General features: G+C 38.3%; 1 protein-coding gene across 2 annotated transcripts; it reads left to right on the forward strand.

Moving 5' to 3' along the window:
- The first annotated feature begins 1,165 nt into the window (after nt 1-1,165).
- LOC105462385 (UPF0602 protein C4orf47 homolog) lies at nt 1,166-17,684 on the forward strand. Of its 2 annotated transcripts, XM_011708936.1 has the most exons (6): nt 1,166-1,486; nt 1,563-1,750; nt 2,220-2,487; nt 3,941-4,139; nt 17,279-17,384; nt 17,585-17,684. In XM_011708936.1, exons 1-5 carry the CDS (start codon nt 1,414-1,416, stop codon nt 17,358-17,360), a joined length of 810 nt encoding a protein of 269 aa, XP_011707238.1. In that variant the 5' UTR covers nt 1,166-1,413; the 3' UTR covers nt 17,361-17,384; nt 17,585-17,684. The 2 variants fall into 2 exon arrangements, with proteins under 2 accessions (XP_011707238.1, XP_011707229.1); XM_011708927.1 differs by lacking the exons at nt 17,279-17,384; nt 17,585-17,684 and having other exon boundaries at nt 1,168-1,486; nt 3,941-4,624.
- Nucleotides 17,685-18,562: the final 878 nt, after the last annotated feature.

The raw sequence follows: 18,562 nt of genomic DNA on the forward strand, positions 1-18,562 counted from the left end.
CTGAGCGAGCCAATCGTTCTCCTTCCATTTGCAAATTAAACGGTCACGTTCTTGATTTCAATTCTACGGAAGGCGATTTCCCCGAGTTTCCAATGTAACTTGTCTTAAACTCGGCGACCGGACGTTTAATCTTAATCGATCTATCCCGCCTTATCGCGCGGCCGATGTATATCAACATTTTTCCATTTCCACCGCTGACATCTCCATCGACCTTCCCCACCACTTGCGTTTCTATCTCGCTCATCCCCCCCGCTCATCCTTCCTCCTTTTATTCGCGCGTTCCTTTTCCATTTTACCATTCCCCCCCCCCCCTGTTATTTCGGTCGTCGATTTCTTTCCGTCCGCTCTTCTCGCCCCGTTTTTCCGTTCACCGTGCTTTCCCGCAGCCTCGACTTCGGGGAAGCGCGATTTCTTACAGATTCCGCAACTACTCCCGTTCGAAAGCATCCCCTTAGCCGCCGCCTCGGAGTCTTATCTTAATGGCTTGCCTCGGCAATCGAAAGTTTAGTTATTATCGCGGCCGTTGTCGCCCCCACTTCGCGAACTATACGGCGGGATCGCGCGGAAGCGTTTTAGGTGTTAGATAGGGACCGTGGAAATTACCAGTTTGACACGTACGCATGACTACGAAGGCGGAGACGAACTCCCGCGGCCGCCTTTGCGGCGAGAAACTTTCGATATCGGACAAGTCGGATCGCTTGGAATAAGAGGAGACGACGCGAGATCGCTCCGATTTTTGTGCGATTCGGTGAAAGACGGTATCAGAGAAATATACGGCGTAAATTACGAACTATCGATCGTTTGTTGTAACTTAAAGTTGATCGCGCGCCGTTGTGTAATTATCAGTTGCCGCGTTTACTTCGAGCCTTTATCGGAGACATCGCTTCACTGATCTTTCTAACTTCACCGTTAACAAGACCGGAGACCGTCGCGCAATTATAATCGCTCTCTTACGTCTCGCGAATATGCGCGACTCCTTCAGTCTCTCCAAACAGGCAGTAATGAAATGTTTCCACCGTTGCCGCAAACGGAGTATACCGCAGATATCCGCTAGTACCAACGTCAACTCATTAAGAACGTCTCATTACTAGCGGTAACCGGGTCAATTACTCATAAGTTCACTCCTAGTGCTCAAGACGCCGCACAATGTGATTCTCCCGCGGTATGCAAATACATATATTTAACTGTGAATTATAACATTCAACGTGTTTCAAGAAAAAATGTAATTTTTTTAAGAAATGCAATTGAAATTATTTGTTTTACAAGTCCCTTCCGTTTTTCTTTTGATAAACGAAGATCGCGCGCGTGTCTCGCATAAAACTATAGTCTTCATTACGACACGATAAAGTTTTAGGTTATTTCACATTTAAAAAAAAACAATGCGGAAGTTATAGGCATCGTAAAAGGTAAAATATGAGTAGAAAACGTGCAATAAATATCGCGCTTGTTGGTCGCCACTACGGAAAAATTGATATCGAACGAGTGGGTAATGCATACGAAACCGAGCTATAAAAAATTGCCTACGTGTGTTTTTAGGATTTTCACGGATAAAGCCCTTTCAGGTTTCTTTAGCGACCCACCGCCGGGACCCTTTGATGTTTATCGGGCGCCTATAAAATTTCGCGAGAATGTTGCCAAAGGGCGCCAGATTCTCGGCGGGCCTCCGAATCAATTATTCGAAAAGAAATATGAGCGAATTTTTGAAGGCGAGGCATTCAGGGAGCCGTGGCGCGACGAGGCGCAGCAACGGGTATGTGTTTATAATATGCGAAACTACGGGAAATCAATATTTGATGAATTATCGAAAAATAAAACGAAAGTGAAGTGAATAAAAAGAAATGAAGAAAGTTAAAAGTTCGTGCGTAGGGCTCATTACCGTATCGATTGAGATTTAAACTTTAATTAAATCGCTGTCAAAGAAATTTATATCCCCTTCTTGGAGACTGTCGTTTCATAAAGTTTAATTATAATTTTTCTAATGTGTATGCGCGACTGAGATGCATTGATCTAACTGAAATTGCTCGATTAATCAATTGATTAAATGGCTCGTAATGTCGTCCACACTTTCTCGTTCATTGAATTTTTACTTTCCTCTTTAATCGTCTAATTATAATCCAACTTGCATATGATATGATTTTTTGCTTTGCGGTATTAGGGAAAAAGGATGAAATCTTTATGGCTTTGATATGTACAATTTTACTCGATATAAACGTTTTCAGATAAAAGACGAGAAGAGGAAGATTGGCGGTCCCATGTTACCGACATCTCCATCGAAGAAACGCTCGACGCCCGGCGACTGGTATGGATGCTTTGCTAAATCTTCTTACTTCAGTCCGCAGTCGAAAGTGGAACCGAGAAAAAAGACGCCACCTAATATGAAGCTCAAGCCCAATCCTCTCGGCGGCCCGGGATACGCGGATATTTGCTTGAGTCCTTATCCGGCGTACTCTCACGAGCCTTACGATCGCATCAAGAGAGTAGGCAAAAGTAAGTGCGCCTCCGTTATGCCGCTTCCAATCTGATCTCCACTCCCTCGAACAACTTTCGATAAACTCGATGGCATAATTTTTAATAAGAGCGCATAAATTTTAAGCGATAGCTTAGAAATGGATACTTCAAAAACGGTTGAACGTTTATATTTTCTTTTTTTTTTATATTGGAAACCAAGCGAGCTATTGCTCGTTCGTAACCGGCGATAGAGATTTATGTTAGAACGAGTTTATTTCGTTTATTGAGCTGAAGGAACAACAGACGAAAAGTGCACAGAATGAAATTCGATATACACATTATATATATACACATATATATACAGTTGGATTTATTAAGTTTCTCAATACAATCGTCAATACAATTCCCAGAATATTTCGCGAAAGAATTGTAGATTCCAATAATGATAGATTTCTATAATGAGAGTCTCGTATATTGGAGCAACTGTTGTTGAGCAACTTTCTTTCTCTATTTTCTCATTTTATCACGTATGTTACAGCGTATATTAATACATTATGTATTAGCGCATTTAGGAATACATAATTCTTTTGCGAAATATTATTTGTAAAATACATTTTGCAAATCACATTGAAGAAACTTTTATTGAATAGTATATATATATATATATAGGTATATAATTTATATACTCTTTGATAAAAAAATCTAGCCTTAATATTTTTGTCAAAGAATGTACTCGTATATCAATAATGGCAAATATTACTAATATATGTATATGCATATATTAATAACAGTAGAAAATTATTCTATCATATATATGTTTTGTACAGTTAATAAAATTGCCAATTAAAAATATTTTATAAAATTTTGTCGTTTTATGACTTTAATTATCTTATACATATGTGTAATGAACGTACGTACATAACGCATTATGAGAATTCCTCTCCAATTACAGTGTGAAAAAAGAATAATGAGAGAATGGAACATAGACACAGATTGAATTTTTTTCAGAAGATTTCCTTCGTTTTATGTGGCAGCACGTAATTAATTACAGCTTTATCATAAAAAAAGAATTACGTTGGCTTTTGAGAGAAAGGCATTTTTAACTTTTACATAAAATGTCTTCGAAATGCGTTCGGTACCAATTAAATGAAATCTCAATTAGTATATCATAAATGTTTGAGATTCTTCTAAAAGGGAATCTCTCAGAAATCCATCGCATTAAAACTTCTTGTAGATTCTTCGTAGAATTAAAAATTGCTTTCAATTTATTCTTGTACGATTAAGATTATTATTAAGAAGACTTTTAATAAATATAGCTATGCAAATTGTATATACATTATATATGCATGTTTAATTTTTGACAGTTTTATAATGCTCGCTTAGTAAAAACTATTCATTTAGTAAAATATTTCTCGAACTGTTGCTTACACTTCCTTCTCTCTTGTTTAATTTATAAGTATTCTAAATGTAAATCATCACTTTGGTGGAACAGAAGTGGTGTCTGAAGGCCGATTCTTGACGACTAGTGCACCGTTGGATTATTTCCCCCCCAATCCTTACGAGGATGAGGAACCAGGGCCCACTTACGTCCGTCCGGTCCAGATTGCAAGGAAGACACTCGGTCGATTCTACGTCCCTTTCCCCAAGAAACCCGGCGGAAGTCACGATGGTTGCTTCAGCAAGTTTCCCAAGTACACGGGCGATCCTTATGTTAAGGCTAAGGGTAAAGCTGCCACTGAGCCCAAGTTTATAAGCGGCGGACCATTTCTACATTCGAAATACACGAACAGTATTATCGCGCAGATAACGAAAATATCGTGCAACGCCCGCAATTATCAGGAATATCGAGAACGAGCGTATCCTATGCACTGAGGAAATCTTTTTAATTGCGCGGAAATTGAACTCTCAAACTTCTCGTTTTTTTTAACTATTAGGAGAAAACTTCTTCGTCCGTAATTATCAGTCGTGCTGAAATTAATTAAAAATAACTAGATTTGATGTTTCTCCCTTTGTCTTTTATTCGTGACTCTTTATGTGGAGTTATCGTTGTGTTTGTTATCGTTAAGTAAATTACTTATGAACGAATTAAAAATAAGAAAATAAGAACGAATCAAACCGATCATCACGATACCCGCGAATTTGTGCGTATTTCTTCATTAAATCCATTTTAAAAATTCCAGTTGAAAATGACATTTCATCCCTAATTTTATCCTAAATCCCGATAGAATTTCCGGAAGGTTTTGAATGCATTTCTATTTTATCGCATCCGCAATGCATGCGATTTCGTCCTAGCCACGGCCATCGCCTTCTGCTATCGCGCTTCCGTCCCTACGATGTTGGGCGGACAAATCGCTTTTCAGCAATGGCCAGTGGCCAAGTACGGCTGCAACAACGTTCAAACGGTATAGCCGAGCCCTTTCAAAGTGAATTACCCCGACGCGTTCGATCTTACGGCCCTAATGAAATTCTAACGAATGTTCTACCACCATTGTCGTAGAAGTTCATTTGTAATTAAATGTCTCCAATAAGCGTCGTGTTGTACTCCGTACAACAGGATCATCAGGCCGACGACAAGTAGAAACCACAGTAAAATCTGGAAGTGAGAAACCGAGGGATGCACTTTGTATTTGACCAGGGATAAGCGCAAGAGCCACGCGGAGTGCGTAATTGTGCGGGATGTTTTACTTGCTGCGAGTAAAAAAAAAGAACATTCCTCTTTCTTGACGAGGCTCGTATTAACGAGCGAAAAAAACTTGGCAAAATCAACGTGTATGTTACATCGTTTGTCTTGAATTGTGACCAGTATATTTTAGTAAGCTGTCAGCGCGCGAAGAACGCCAATTCCTGCAGAAAAAGAAAAGCCGTCGCGTGCGCGGCAGGTTTTCGAAATTTATTATTTCATGTAAAAATAATACGTCGGAATATATAAAGGACGTTTCGATTAAAGCCCACGCGATACGTATTTCCGCGAGGCGAACGAGACAGGTGGTGAATTTTTCTGGCAAATGAACTTAGTATCTTAAGCCGGAGGTGTCTCGCGTGAAGTCTCGCGCGCCGCCACGTCACGGCGAGCGCTCTATACGTATAGAAATGCAATAAGCGTTTCCGCCTCTGAAAAATTTCTCGTGGAGCACGTGGCAGACAAGAAATGGCAGCGGGTGGGTATGATTCCACGAGATTTATTCCGCGGTTGAAGCCGACCATTTCTCCGTGCCGTGTCGTTGCGCCGGTATTAAACATTCCAGGCATTGCGATGCCTCTCCAATACTCACTGGTCTACGTAGAAACGTAGGAGCATCGTGCAAGACTCGGCTTGAAGCAGTCGTACGACTATCCACGCGATATATACATCGATGTGTATATAATGGGTGCCTGTGTGTGTGTATGTATACATGTATATATACATGTATGTATATATATATATATATATATATATATGTATATATACAGGGTGTTCGTCGTAACGGTCCGCATGATTTTTGAGACACTTGCGACAGTTTGTGAAAAAGATTGTAAAAAGAACAAAAACATATTTATTTCATATAAGCTACTTGCGAACTAAAAAATCAAAAATTTTTTTATTAAAAATTGAAAATCATTTTGACTTTTTTAAATAGCACTACATAGAAACATAGTACATACATATACATATATACATATATATCAGTACGTGCGCGTTTGCAAAAAAAGCAAAAGAAACGAGGGAATAGCTGAATCAGGCAAGAGCTTTTGTACTTACGTGAGAATGTGGAGAATTCAATCTGAAATAATATATAAATATTTATAATAATTAATCAATTGTAAAGCAAATCAAATTTAATTAAATATAATTAATATTACAAATAATTACGTCAATATACGTTTTAGATTTACTTTGAGATTTGTTAAGATTAGTTAGGATTAAAAAAAAATTCGTTTCTGCTATCGTCCTTGATATTTATAATACTTTCTCATAAAGATAATTGCATCAAGATGTTCACAAAGCACCCGGCAGCTTTTTAATTAGCAAGCACAGATTGCAACAAAATGCACGTTTCTCAAATCAGCCTTTCTCGGGCTTTATAACTTAATCATTATCGGGAAGCGGATGATTATATCATCGTCGTTCGGTTTTATGTATAAGGTCTTATCATTTTAAGAGGTCAACGAGATTAAAACAATACTCTTCTTTCCGCGCACGAAGCCCGGTAGACATCTTTATCTCGGTGTCCGCTGAGGAAAAACGGGAAACGTGATTTGATTTAGTATAGAGAAAAGTCGTGGCACAATTCGCACACTGTACCGTGATTCTTATTTCTACATAGAATTCTACACGGAATCACATATGTATATATATATATCTACAGCTTTATATTCATATATATATATATATATATATATATATATATATATATAAACTCGGAAAAATTATATGCTGTGAGAGCGAATGCACCATAAATAACGTGACCGTAACCGCTCGTATGATTTATCATCGTACGATTTCAATGCTTCGATGTCCGATAATTAAAGAGCGGCGACCATACAATAGAATATTCGTCTCTTACACCGCAGCGAGCCTTTGTTAAAGAACGGTTACTGAAATTTTCATACATTAATATAAAATATGCAGGATTACAAATTTTGCTGCGCGTGTATCCAAAGGTATTCCGTATGGAGATTTTATCATGGCGATATGCTAATACGAATAAATTGGTCCACAAGAGACCAATTTGCAAACGTAGAAGCGAGAAATCGTCGTATCATGCCATTCTTGCCAATCGATATTTCGTTCTTACAATTAAAATAGCGAAGTGAGACGTTTATATTATCTATTGTTTTCATTCTTTCACGATGAAGTCTGCGATTCTTATTTTCCTTGTTTTCTTCTTATACCTATATTTGATTCGTTATTTGTTGATTGGTATGGGTAGACGAGACGGCACGGTGCCAAGAGACGCGGAAGCAATAAACTGCAAAAAGAGAAGAAAGAAGAGAAGGTGCAAAAGATCGCGCAAAGAGAAAAAGCGACGACGGGAGGTCGACGACGATTCTGCGAGGAGTGAAAAGGGCTGGTGGCAAAGACGAAAGAAGAGGGGTAAGGGAGAGACAGGAGAGGAGGAGAAGAGGAAGAGGAACGGCCGATAGCCGGTCGAGGAACGGCGTTCGGTTTTGCCGGCTTGGTAAAGAGACGAAAGAAGGAGATCATGCGCGGAATGAAGGAGAGTGCATACCTGCGCACGAACGTTTGGACGAGGGGCCGAGGAGAGATGCCGAAGAGATGGGAAGGCTTTCGGAATGGAAGCAGGGAGGAAGGCACAGAGCGCCGTATGCGAGCGAGCGAGCTTTCAGCGCGAAAGCTGCCGTAAAGCCGGCCGTTTCAACGAATGTTAGGAATATCTATCTCCACGAGCTAAATCCAGCATACACATTGTAAGAATAGGTTGAATGGGGATCGCTGGGTGGGTCTAAAGAATATCGAATACCCGCGTGCTACATATTCCTCCGACGCGCGCTGATCTTGAGAGCACCGGGGCATTCTCTCCCTCTTTCTCTCTCATCCGTTTATATAATATCGCCTTGCTGCACTTTCGAACTTCTGATCCACCCGCGCGGATCCCGGGGTTCGGTATCGCCGAATCGGTGTCGTGTCTTTTCGAAGTCAAAAGCCTAGGTGAGAAGCGGTTTTATCGCGCGTTTGATGGGACCCATTGAAAGCGGATACCACCGCGTTCGACGAACGATCGACCTGCGAGACCGATACGCCTCGGCGCTTTTATCGTAGAGCCTGTCGTGAAGACGGTCTTTAGCACCTGCGCCTCGTTTTGCTCTCCCCACGGGGTTTATTACTGAGATACATTTATTACTCAGGTTACCGCGAAATGTTTGGAAATGCACGTTGTAAAGAGGAACGTGAAGAAAATACGCGGTGACCACGAGATCACGTGTGTCGCGCAATTATATGATTAGGATGTGACTATGTGAATGGATACCGTCTGTGCTACCGGCGCGTCTATCATGCCTCCATGAATTCCCACGCCGGCGTATTCTCAATTTATGAAGAAAGTTTAGACAGCTGTCTTATTCCTGCGCTACAAAACAAAGTGTGAGCTCATCGATCTCCTTGCATAGACGGTTCGACCCGGCGCGGCGACGCGCGATTAGGAAGTTTGCGAGCGAGCCTGCTCGAAATTTCGACGATAGTCACGGTGGGCACGTCAGCCCGTAAATCGTCGTTACCGAAATTGGAACGCGCGCGTTTTCACGCGGTCGCAGGAACGATGGTCAAAGTGGGTTAGATGGCCAAAGCCTCCCTGTGTGTCCCTCCCCCGATACAACACCATGTCCTATAAAAGTGTGAAAAAATTCATTATACATACGTGCATGCACACGAACACATGGCATATATTGATATCGCTCCATACTTTATAATACTTTTAATCTCCCGTTTCTTTATCGAGCCGTGACTTAATATATTAATTTCTTGATGACGTTATTGCCTTTCCACTCTATCGACGAACGAATCACTGTCACTGTCGGACTTGAATTCAAAAAAACGAGTTAAATTGGAGTTGGACGTGTGACACGATGCCTTGTCGAGGGAATGGCAATCTATATGCGGAAATATTGCATTTGGGTTTTATTCGACGTTACCATATGTCTCTATTCTTTTGATGCGTTAAATTTTACAATGAAATATTCTTTGTCCCAACTTAAATTTTTTTTGTACTGAATTTAGAACGTGAATGTTTCCGACTGCTCTACCAGATATGAAATAATTCTTCCGTACTCTTCTTATTAACTAACTAACTCTTCTTATTAACTAACATTACAGACGCATCGCGAGTGCAATTTATTTTTTTTTTTTACTTTTTATTATGTTTGCTATTACACATCAACCTCAATACACAACTGTAAAAATATATGCAATGATAGCCGCTCAACGAAGTAGTGAGACAACAATCAATCGGCATCGCGGAAAAGCAATATCAATACTTCGAGAGATTCTTTGTATAGAAATCTGTGGATTCTACACACATACATAAAAATCTGTGATTCTACATTACACAGAAACTATTTAATTGTTTAAAGCTAGTGGAAGCTTTTTTTTATTAACGTTATAGGCGATCTGATTTGACAGTTATATCATACTTTTCAATAAATTTATGCAACTGTGATATCCGATACAGCAAGAGAAATTGTTGTGTAAAAGGAAGTAATTTGATATGTCCTATATTGAAAAACTAAGAGCCTGGAAATGGAATGGAAAATGGAATGATTGTGCACTACGTTTCCGCTGTTGTCCTTATGGGAGACAGAAGGCAATAGACGACTGTATTAAAGTAAGACGATTACATTTATGTTTTTATATCTTCTACAATCTCTTGCACACAAATGCGGTGAAGAAAATGATCCTAAAAAACAATTTGGTTTTTCTTTGCTATGGCTTCATTTTTTCTGGAAGATTATGTTCGTAATTAAATTGAGAAGTAATGACGACTCCGTATACACATCTACCATCTATAAATTTTCTAATCGGTTTATTCTAAAAAGTCAACGGCGCTATATGTGTGTTGGAACAAACACACCTATTTTTTTATGGAATTGTTTTACGCCATAAAAAAAAGAAGAGCAAGAAATTTAGCGAACGCATCGTCGATCAAGTAACATCTACGGCAGTGAAAGGGCAGTAGGAGGACGAGTCACATGGATCGAAAGTAATTACGGGTATGGACCGTCACGCAAAAATGTTCCGCGAATCGTACGGATGTCGTAAGCTCTCAGAGCTCTCCCGCATTTCGACTTCGCTCTCTTGAATTCCCCTTCGGAGTCGGGCGAATGAAATTAAGTTTCCGGTATCGTTCGAGCTAAAACGAGCTGTGGATTTTCCGCGCGTTAGTTCTTCTCACTCTCCTGAAAGTAGCGTGTAGTAGAATTGTTCCTGAGAGCTCCTGACTTTAGCGTTATTTGAATCCAACTTCACGTTAAATGGGATTATATTTCCGAGTTACATTCCGCCTCGAAAAATATTAATTAGAAGAAATTATAAATAAATATAATGTTTTTGCAATAAGATGCATCCGCGGACGTGGGCTATCGTTCATCTTATCAAGATCGTAAATTGTGTTTCGCACGAACGATCCAATTTTAGTTACTATTATCTAATTGCCGGTATCAACGGTGGCAAGAACTTTCCTGCGTATTTTCTCTGCCAGACGTTTTCTCCTCTCTCTCTCTCTCTCTCTCTCTCTCTCTCTCACCCTGACAATGAATTCAATTGTCTAAAAGACTTTTCCAGCTTAAACGAATCGTAGATTTACTCCACTTGTCCGCCCATTCGCGCAGCTCGTCTCCTTCTATCTCCTTAATCGGCCAAGTTGACAGTGACAAAGTATCATTACTGAATCTAATGCAGCGCAGATGAATATCCCTTCATTACGCTTAATAATGACAAATCAAAGCTCCCACGCCGTATCTCCGCGGTATTTATATAATCTCTCTCGTGGTTATTTCATACACAGAAGATATAATCTCACTACTAGCTTACATTATGGAAATCTCTATACGCAATTTTCTGTTTATCCCGGCCGCCGAGCGATGAATTAACGGCGGATCCGAGGTAAGAGCAATCGGATAATATAACTGCAGAAATTAATAAACCAAACATATTTTCGTCCCGTAATCCACTTATTTGCATACTTCTGTATTTCCCGTGAGGAAAATCCGGACTTTAATTACTTAGCCGGAGTCCTTCTCCACATCGCCCACCCTTCGCGTTGTTTCGCCACGCAAATCACGCTCGGTGTAATTTACCGATAATTATATAAAAAAAAAACTTGTTGAAAAATCGATGCTCTGTCGACAGAAACACACGCAATTTCGTTCTCTCCTCTCTCGCATTTTGCGGACTACTCTCCTAATACCGTGAATTTAAATAAATATTCTTTTCACATCAGTCCTGCATTTCGATAAATATCGGAAAGCAAGATTCGATTACCGCATAGTACATGACTTTCGACAGGGCAATTATTACATCAATGGCATTAGAGAATCGCGTTAGGATTAGAATTTCTAGCTATACGTACCTAATGATGTAGTTTAAGCCTGCAGCCAATACTACCATCAGATACTCTCGAGGTATACAATGCAATATTGCCTTGTATCCCTAATCCTTGAAATCGGACCTGTTTGCTGAATCTGGCACGTGATAGTTGGCACTCTCATCGGTACATAATTCGCTATTCGCGAAGTACGTCGTTCGAACAAATTAAGCAACAAATTAAGCCTAGCGTGGATTGTGTAAGGTCGTTCATGGTGGATACTTGAGAATTGAAATTGTAATACGTTATAAAGAAAGCAAAAAAAAAACGCGCGGTATATTAGCGCGGCTACGTGAAATGTCAAAGAATGTAAGCGCGCAGCAACATTTTAATATACCTTTTCATTTTTACTTTCAGCGCTCATATTTGCAAGTGAATTTTTCTGTTAAATATTATCAATCAAACATAGCATATATCAAAATGCGGTTCTTGTTTTGTTCGCGATATTTGCAAATGTATCTATTGACATATTTCGGTACACACGGCGTATCCGCCGGTGCACCGGTACGCCACTTGGAAAGCTGAAGTGGGGATTTTTTGTTTCTAAAATTGGAGTTTGAACGTGGAGATATTAAAAATAACCAAGGTGTAAACTGTGGGAGCTGAAATGCGATCGATGTGAATTTAATTAAAATCCAGTCACTCGAAGTTTACCGTACTTTGTTCCGCATGGAACGTTTCAATATACACGCAGATATATCTCCGCACCGGCCAGCTTGGCCAGGCATGACGATATGTGCGCCGATATATCCATTTATCGCTCGCAGTTATGAATGTTCGATATCCGCGCGCGGATGTATGAAGATAACGAAAGGCTTGATAGCCGTGGCAATCCGTCTAATTTTATGGAATCCGCTGGCCGTACTGATTAAAATCTGTCTTTCTAACGTCGCCTATCAAGGATTACATGCCGCTGAAATGTTACACATTTTTCGTCATAAGTAACCGAATATTTCTACATTTCGGGAATTTTATTCAAAGCCATTATTACGTTTCGAAAAAAGAAGAGAAACAAAATAAACACCTTGTGGTTACGTACTAGATTGGCAAAAATGTTTTATTTTCTTATCCCCCGCGTAAAAACTTCACGCTCCGCGAAAGTACGGCATTGAAAAATACGAAACATTTATTTTTTTACACGTGGTTCTATACGGTTTTGTCGTGAAATACGTAATGTTGTAATTTTTAGAAGAAATATTTTCTCTTGCGGTAGAAGAATTTGTTGGTGGAACGGAATAGCACCCTTTAATTTGAGAAAGCATATTGCTTCTCATTTTTTGTAAACTAATATACACTAGCTTACTCAGACGAAAGCTTAAGTGACTGAACTGTACTCATCAGTATTCTGTTTAGAATAATTTAAATGATTAATTTTTCCTATTAAAAATCTAAATTGTTCCATTATCTACAATTCCACAAAAAAATAATATCAACATTCTTTACTATAACAGCGTATTTTAACGTTTAGAGATAAATGAAAGTGGCTTTGTCATTTTCATGACCGTTGGAGAGTTTACTTTGTATTTTGTAAAGTACTGTTAATTATAAATATTGAATTACTAGCATCAATGCGATTCCCTCTGTTTTCAACGTACAACGTTTTCATTTTAGATTCCGTATTGCATCGCATTTACGTGAAGATGTAGATTTAAATGATTTAAAAAATTTCTTGCAACTGTTCTTTGAAAAGGTTCTTTCATGCATTCCGTACCATTAATCCTTCAAAGCTATTAAGCGCTGGATAAATTGTAATAAAATCTTCTGTTTGCAAACGTTACTTGCGTCTTAACGCAAGTAACTTTACTCGTAAAATTCCATAATTAAACACACTTTTCGTAAATAAAAAGTTCACATTTTCTCGTCATACTAGAAATTATAGTTATAACCTTTGCGTTCTATATCTTTTTATTTATTTTAATTGAAGGCCGGAAACCGTTTTGCGATAATAATATTACAAGGCTTATATTTATTGCATCAGAAATTTATATCTGACTGAACTAATTTAATGATATCGATTTTCAAGAGAAACGTTAATGCTTCAGAAATATCATACGCAAAGACCGATAATTAAATAATAAATTAAACAAGTTTCAAAATTTACAATTCATGTAAACAATATAGGTGTTTATCCCGTAAAATGACTTTGTATATTTACGAGCTTAACTCTACATCTCTCGAGGTAGCGAATAATTTTATCTTATTCGCTCATATTTCGTCTCATATTTCGTATTTAATAATTTATCGGTTTCAGAAACACGCGCATGCATAGAATACATGAAACGGCTTTGTGTTTGAAGAATACATCCTGTCCGAAAAATGAAAAAATAATATATTTCTGAATTTTTCGTAAGGTCGAAATCATATTAAATCTAGTTTAACGTTCGTATATTGTTGCGAAAGGCTTCGCGAAAACGAAAAATGATATAAATACTTAACAGATATCTATCGCATAGATTCTAATAATAAAATATCTATTTAATACAACTGTACTATTTATATCTATATAAAAAAGAATAAAAGAGATCCATTCCCGGGTAAACGCAATGAAGGAACGGTTTTGCTTTTGTCAAATTAATCAAATCAATTTTGGGCACGTATACGTTAACGGTCGATAAACGAGATTTTGCAACATGCAGAGGTGCAAGATCGGTTTAATGGCTTGTAGTCGGCCACCGCATTGCCCGACGCAGTTTGCTGTGTGTTAGTAGGCCGCTCCAACCTTCATTTTGCTCGAGGAGACAAATGGTGCTCGGCAATCTTGTTCAGCAAACGTCATACGCAAAGAAAATTTTATTTACCGAGTAATTCTTTACGTTCGCACTCGCAATTTTAGGAAATAACTTTGATGTCGTTGCTGGTTTCTTTCTCACGTTCTATTTCAGATTGAGCCTCGACTCACACGATATTCTAACATTATTTAAAATAAAATTTTAAAAAATGATGAAATAGAACGTTACAAGTTCGACGATAAACAATGCGAATAGATGAATGGAAACAATTACGGAGGGTAGTTAGCTCGCGGTTTGCGGCCAGGTCATGGTGATCTGCAAAGATGCAAGGCTGCATGGAGTACGGCTTAATAGCGAGTAGCTGGCTCGCTTCGAGTTCGTAGTCGCGGAAGGCCAATCCTGACTACGGCACCAAACTTGGTCTAGGATTTAGCCTCGGGAGATAAGTGGTCCTTGTCGGGTTCACAAGGTAGAGCGGCGCGCAGTTGCCCGGCAGGGTCATCGCCAGGAACACGCCGGTGCTTCGCTCAAACTCAAACTATCACCCGGGCAAATCGGTTGCACGGCCGACACCAACCATCCACCCTCTCATTCGCCATTGGGCTATCGTTTTCCCCCCTTACCCCCCACCTCATTACACTTCCGGGTCTAAATGGGGCGACGCATTACCGCCGGCTTACCTATCATCGTTCCTACCTACGATATCCGCAGTTCTGATACCGCGTCCCGAAAACTGACCCGACCCGTTCATTCATAGATTCGCCCGTCCGGCCATATAACTATCTCGAAACCGATTCTCTGAGCAGCGGTCAATTAAACGACCGTTCAATTCAAAACGGCCTCGTTAAATTAACGTGGAATATTATCACGAATGAATAATTTTATCGTGAACCTTTGATATATTTATTTGAAAATTTCGTCTTTATATTTACCTTATTTCTTGTTAAATATTTTACTACAGCATTATTCGTAGATTTTAATTAACAACTTATTATATTATATTTATTGTGACAAAAATTTCAAGAAATTTTTTCAGAAAAGATTCCATACAAATTTTCGTATGACGTAAATTTGAACAATTTCACATGAAATATTACGCATATTAGACTCTCTATCTCTTTCATTTAAATAATTAGGGATAATACTTCGATTAAATTTGCAATTTCAGTAAGTTTAATTTACTTTATATAAACATTTTAGATTAATTACAATATTAACAGATAAATGGATTTAATATGTAAATACAACGTTACTTTACGCAACTGCTTTAGTAATTGTTTCTAGCAACTCGGAAATTCCGTACATATTTTGCTTCGCTTGCTGACATACTCGAAGCCGAGGCAAATCTTTGTCTTTAAACAAGTTCAACTTGTACTCTTGAGCGCTCGCTTGCAAGTGAGTCAAAGCCACTGATTGACCGTATGGTGACCGCGGAATAGGAATTCTGACAACGGCAACAGAAATCAGAACGGCTGTTGCGGTCTATCGATGTTCTCTGGAGATATACAGGAAGTTCTGTTTTCAACAATACGTTCACATAACCAAAAATAATAGGCTTTCAAAAAACTGTTTGATTTTTCAGACAGCTTGATTTTATAATATCATATATTTTTACACTTTTTACCGTCTATCTAAAAATATCCGTGAAATACGTTTTGATATAAAATATGAAGTATTTTTTAAAATACCCATTCTTGGACAATCTTATTTTAACGTTTTTCTGTGTTAAGAATTGAATACGCGAATCTTTTAGTTTAAAACATTACTCTGAAAAATTTCCCACATTTTCCAGTTATTTAAAGCATATTATTCAAAATGGGATCCCCCTGTACATCTAAGTGAGAACATTACCAGCGCGTATTGAACGGTATTCGTTAACAATTCAATTCGCTCCATGTATGAGGGTGTTATTAATCTGTATTCATCGAATTATGGAGTCAACAATCTAAACAATTAATTATTGATATAATATTAAAATCGGTGAATATTGTAACAGATTAACACTTAATAATGTATTAATTTACGTGCTTGACCACATCACTTTAATATATTAATTGTATTATTTAATTATGTTATGTCGTTTAATAACATTGTGATATTAAATTCGTACTCTCTTTCTCTCTCTTCTCCCCCCCCTTCTCTCTCTCTCTCTCTCTCTCTCTCTCTCTCTTTACTTAAGCCTATTTGTCACAAAGATTATCGCTCTTCAACAGCATAACGATATAATATAGGTCATACAGATGGATAATTTTATCAATAATACTGACATATTGTTCAAAATTAAAAAGCATTGAAATTGCAGCGCCGTAACAGTTTATTAAACATGATCGAGAGATCGAAGCGATAATGAAAGCAATTCGATAATATACGAAATATGAGAATCAGCTGTAACAATATTTCCGTTCTCGAATAAATTTTTATTATTTGTATTATTTCGAAAATAGTTTTCAGAGTAAAGTTTTGTTTGTATAGTTTAATATATAGAAGTATATACTTCTCAGTCTTCCTAACTTCGAATAGAAGTTTGCTTGGCTACTTTGGTGCTTCTCTTACAAAGCAAGTATTTCGTACTCTCTTCCTTTGCATCTCAATTGTCAAAACTATTTCCGCACACTGAGAATGCGTGCCTTCGAGCAGAAGCACAAAAGAAAATATACAAAATTTTTGCAGAAGAAGGACTAAGTCGTATACTTCAAAATATCTACTTGATGTATTTAATAAGCCTGATGTATTTATTGGATCATTTTAAGGCAACTTATTTTTCTATTATTAACTAATATCCTTCCATTTTCTGGATTGTTTGCTCTGTAAATCTACTGTCAGTTGATAGAAATCGAAGAAGAAAACTTCACAAACATTTTTCGTCAAGCGACGTGCACTAACAGTATTTTTTTTGTTATAATACAACAACGTCAAAATGAAGTCGCATAAATTTTCTTATAAATTCTTATCTTCTTCAGATTTTCAGATTCTGCAGACAGCGGGGAATCTTTCTTTAAATTCATTTAATTAAATTAATTTCAGTTTCCCTAACAATGAAGATGTACAAATAATGAAAGATACGGAAATTATTAGTGGAAAACATTTTCTCTACGTTGCTATATAAATACATTTCTCCTCAAGGAGCATGGTAAGCGAAACGGTGAAATATCACCCTCATGTATTCTACATGAAGTAGAATCTAATTAATATTCACCTCAAAATACATTTATGCATTCAACCACATTACGAGAAATGAAAATATTTTCGCGCAAACGTAATCTCTGCTACTGTCATACGTGGATATTTATTTTTGTAATTGTCATTATATTACACAATTTCCGGTTTCAGTGTACCATTTATTTCTCGAAAAAAAAATACGACGGAAGTTGAATAATTGGCCTGCATAAATTTTCGATCTGTCAAAGAATAAAAAATTGATTCCTGCAGATAGAAGTTTTTCATTGTACACCTAACGTTAATTGCAAATTTCCTTCGTTTATCGTTTAAGAAAAATGGGACAAATTTCTTCACAAAAAGAAACAAAATTATAAGATGTATTATAAGCTACAGCGGCGAACTAGCGGACATTATAATAAAAAACAGGGTTTATTTTTACTTCATGACTACGTGAAATAACTGTATCTTTTTCATTGTACCAGACGAGTAATAAAGATTTGTTTATTAAGGGAATTAGATGTGGCGAATGGTACCTCGAGTACCTCGGTCATTATCGCGATGCGCCTCGTTGTTTCAGCGCCTCTCCGAAAACAGCACGCCGGAACTAAACTGAGATAACGACGTGCTTTCGTAGCGCGCTTTAGACACGCGGGGCATGATGGAGAGTCCGGGCCCTTGGAGTCGCAGCCGTGTACAGAGCTATGCACCCAGCAAAACTACATTATGATTTAATTAAAATCAAACCTCTCGCTTGCCAAGCGGCGAACGTGCGCGCACCGTTTTGAGATATAAAGGGTTGGATGGGTAGATCTTTTTGTTATGACACTGGCGCGCTAGCTGGACGCAAAACTGTCGGCCAATTAGCGTATCTTTCCCCTTCCCTTCCCCCATCTCTATCTCTCTCTCTCTCTCTCTCTCCCTCTCTTTACCAGTTTTGCCGCGACTCAATAAACTTTTCCATTATCAAATTTAATTAAAGCCCCCGTATTTTCTATGCGCCGCACATCCATCCCCGAACGAACCTTCCTGTAAACGTAACGAATTTAACACAGCGCATTTAATGAAACCGTAGAAACGAGTCGCATGTGTGCAGAAACGCTTTCCATAAGCTCAAATTGCGCTTCATTCCCGATGTGTATCGGGAATTTA

Source organism: Wasmannia auropunctata, unplaced genomic scaffold (genome assembly GCF_000956235.1).
Source record: "Wasmannia auropunctata unplaced genomic scaffold, wasmannia.A_1.0 LD336116.1, whole genome shotgun sequence".
Lineage (NCBI taxonomy): Eukaryota > Metazoa > Arthropoda > Insecta > Hymenoptera > Formicidae > Wasmannia > Wasmannia auropunctata.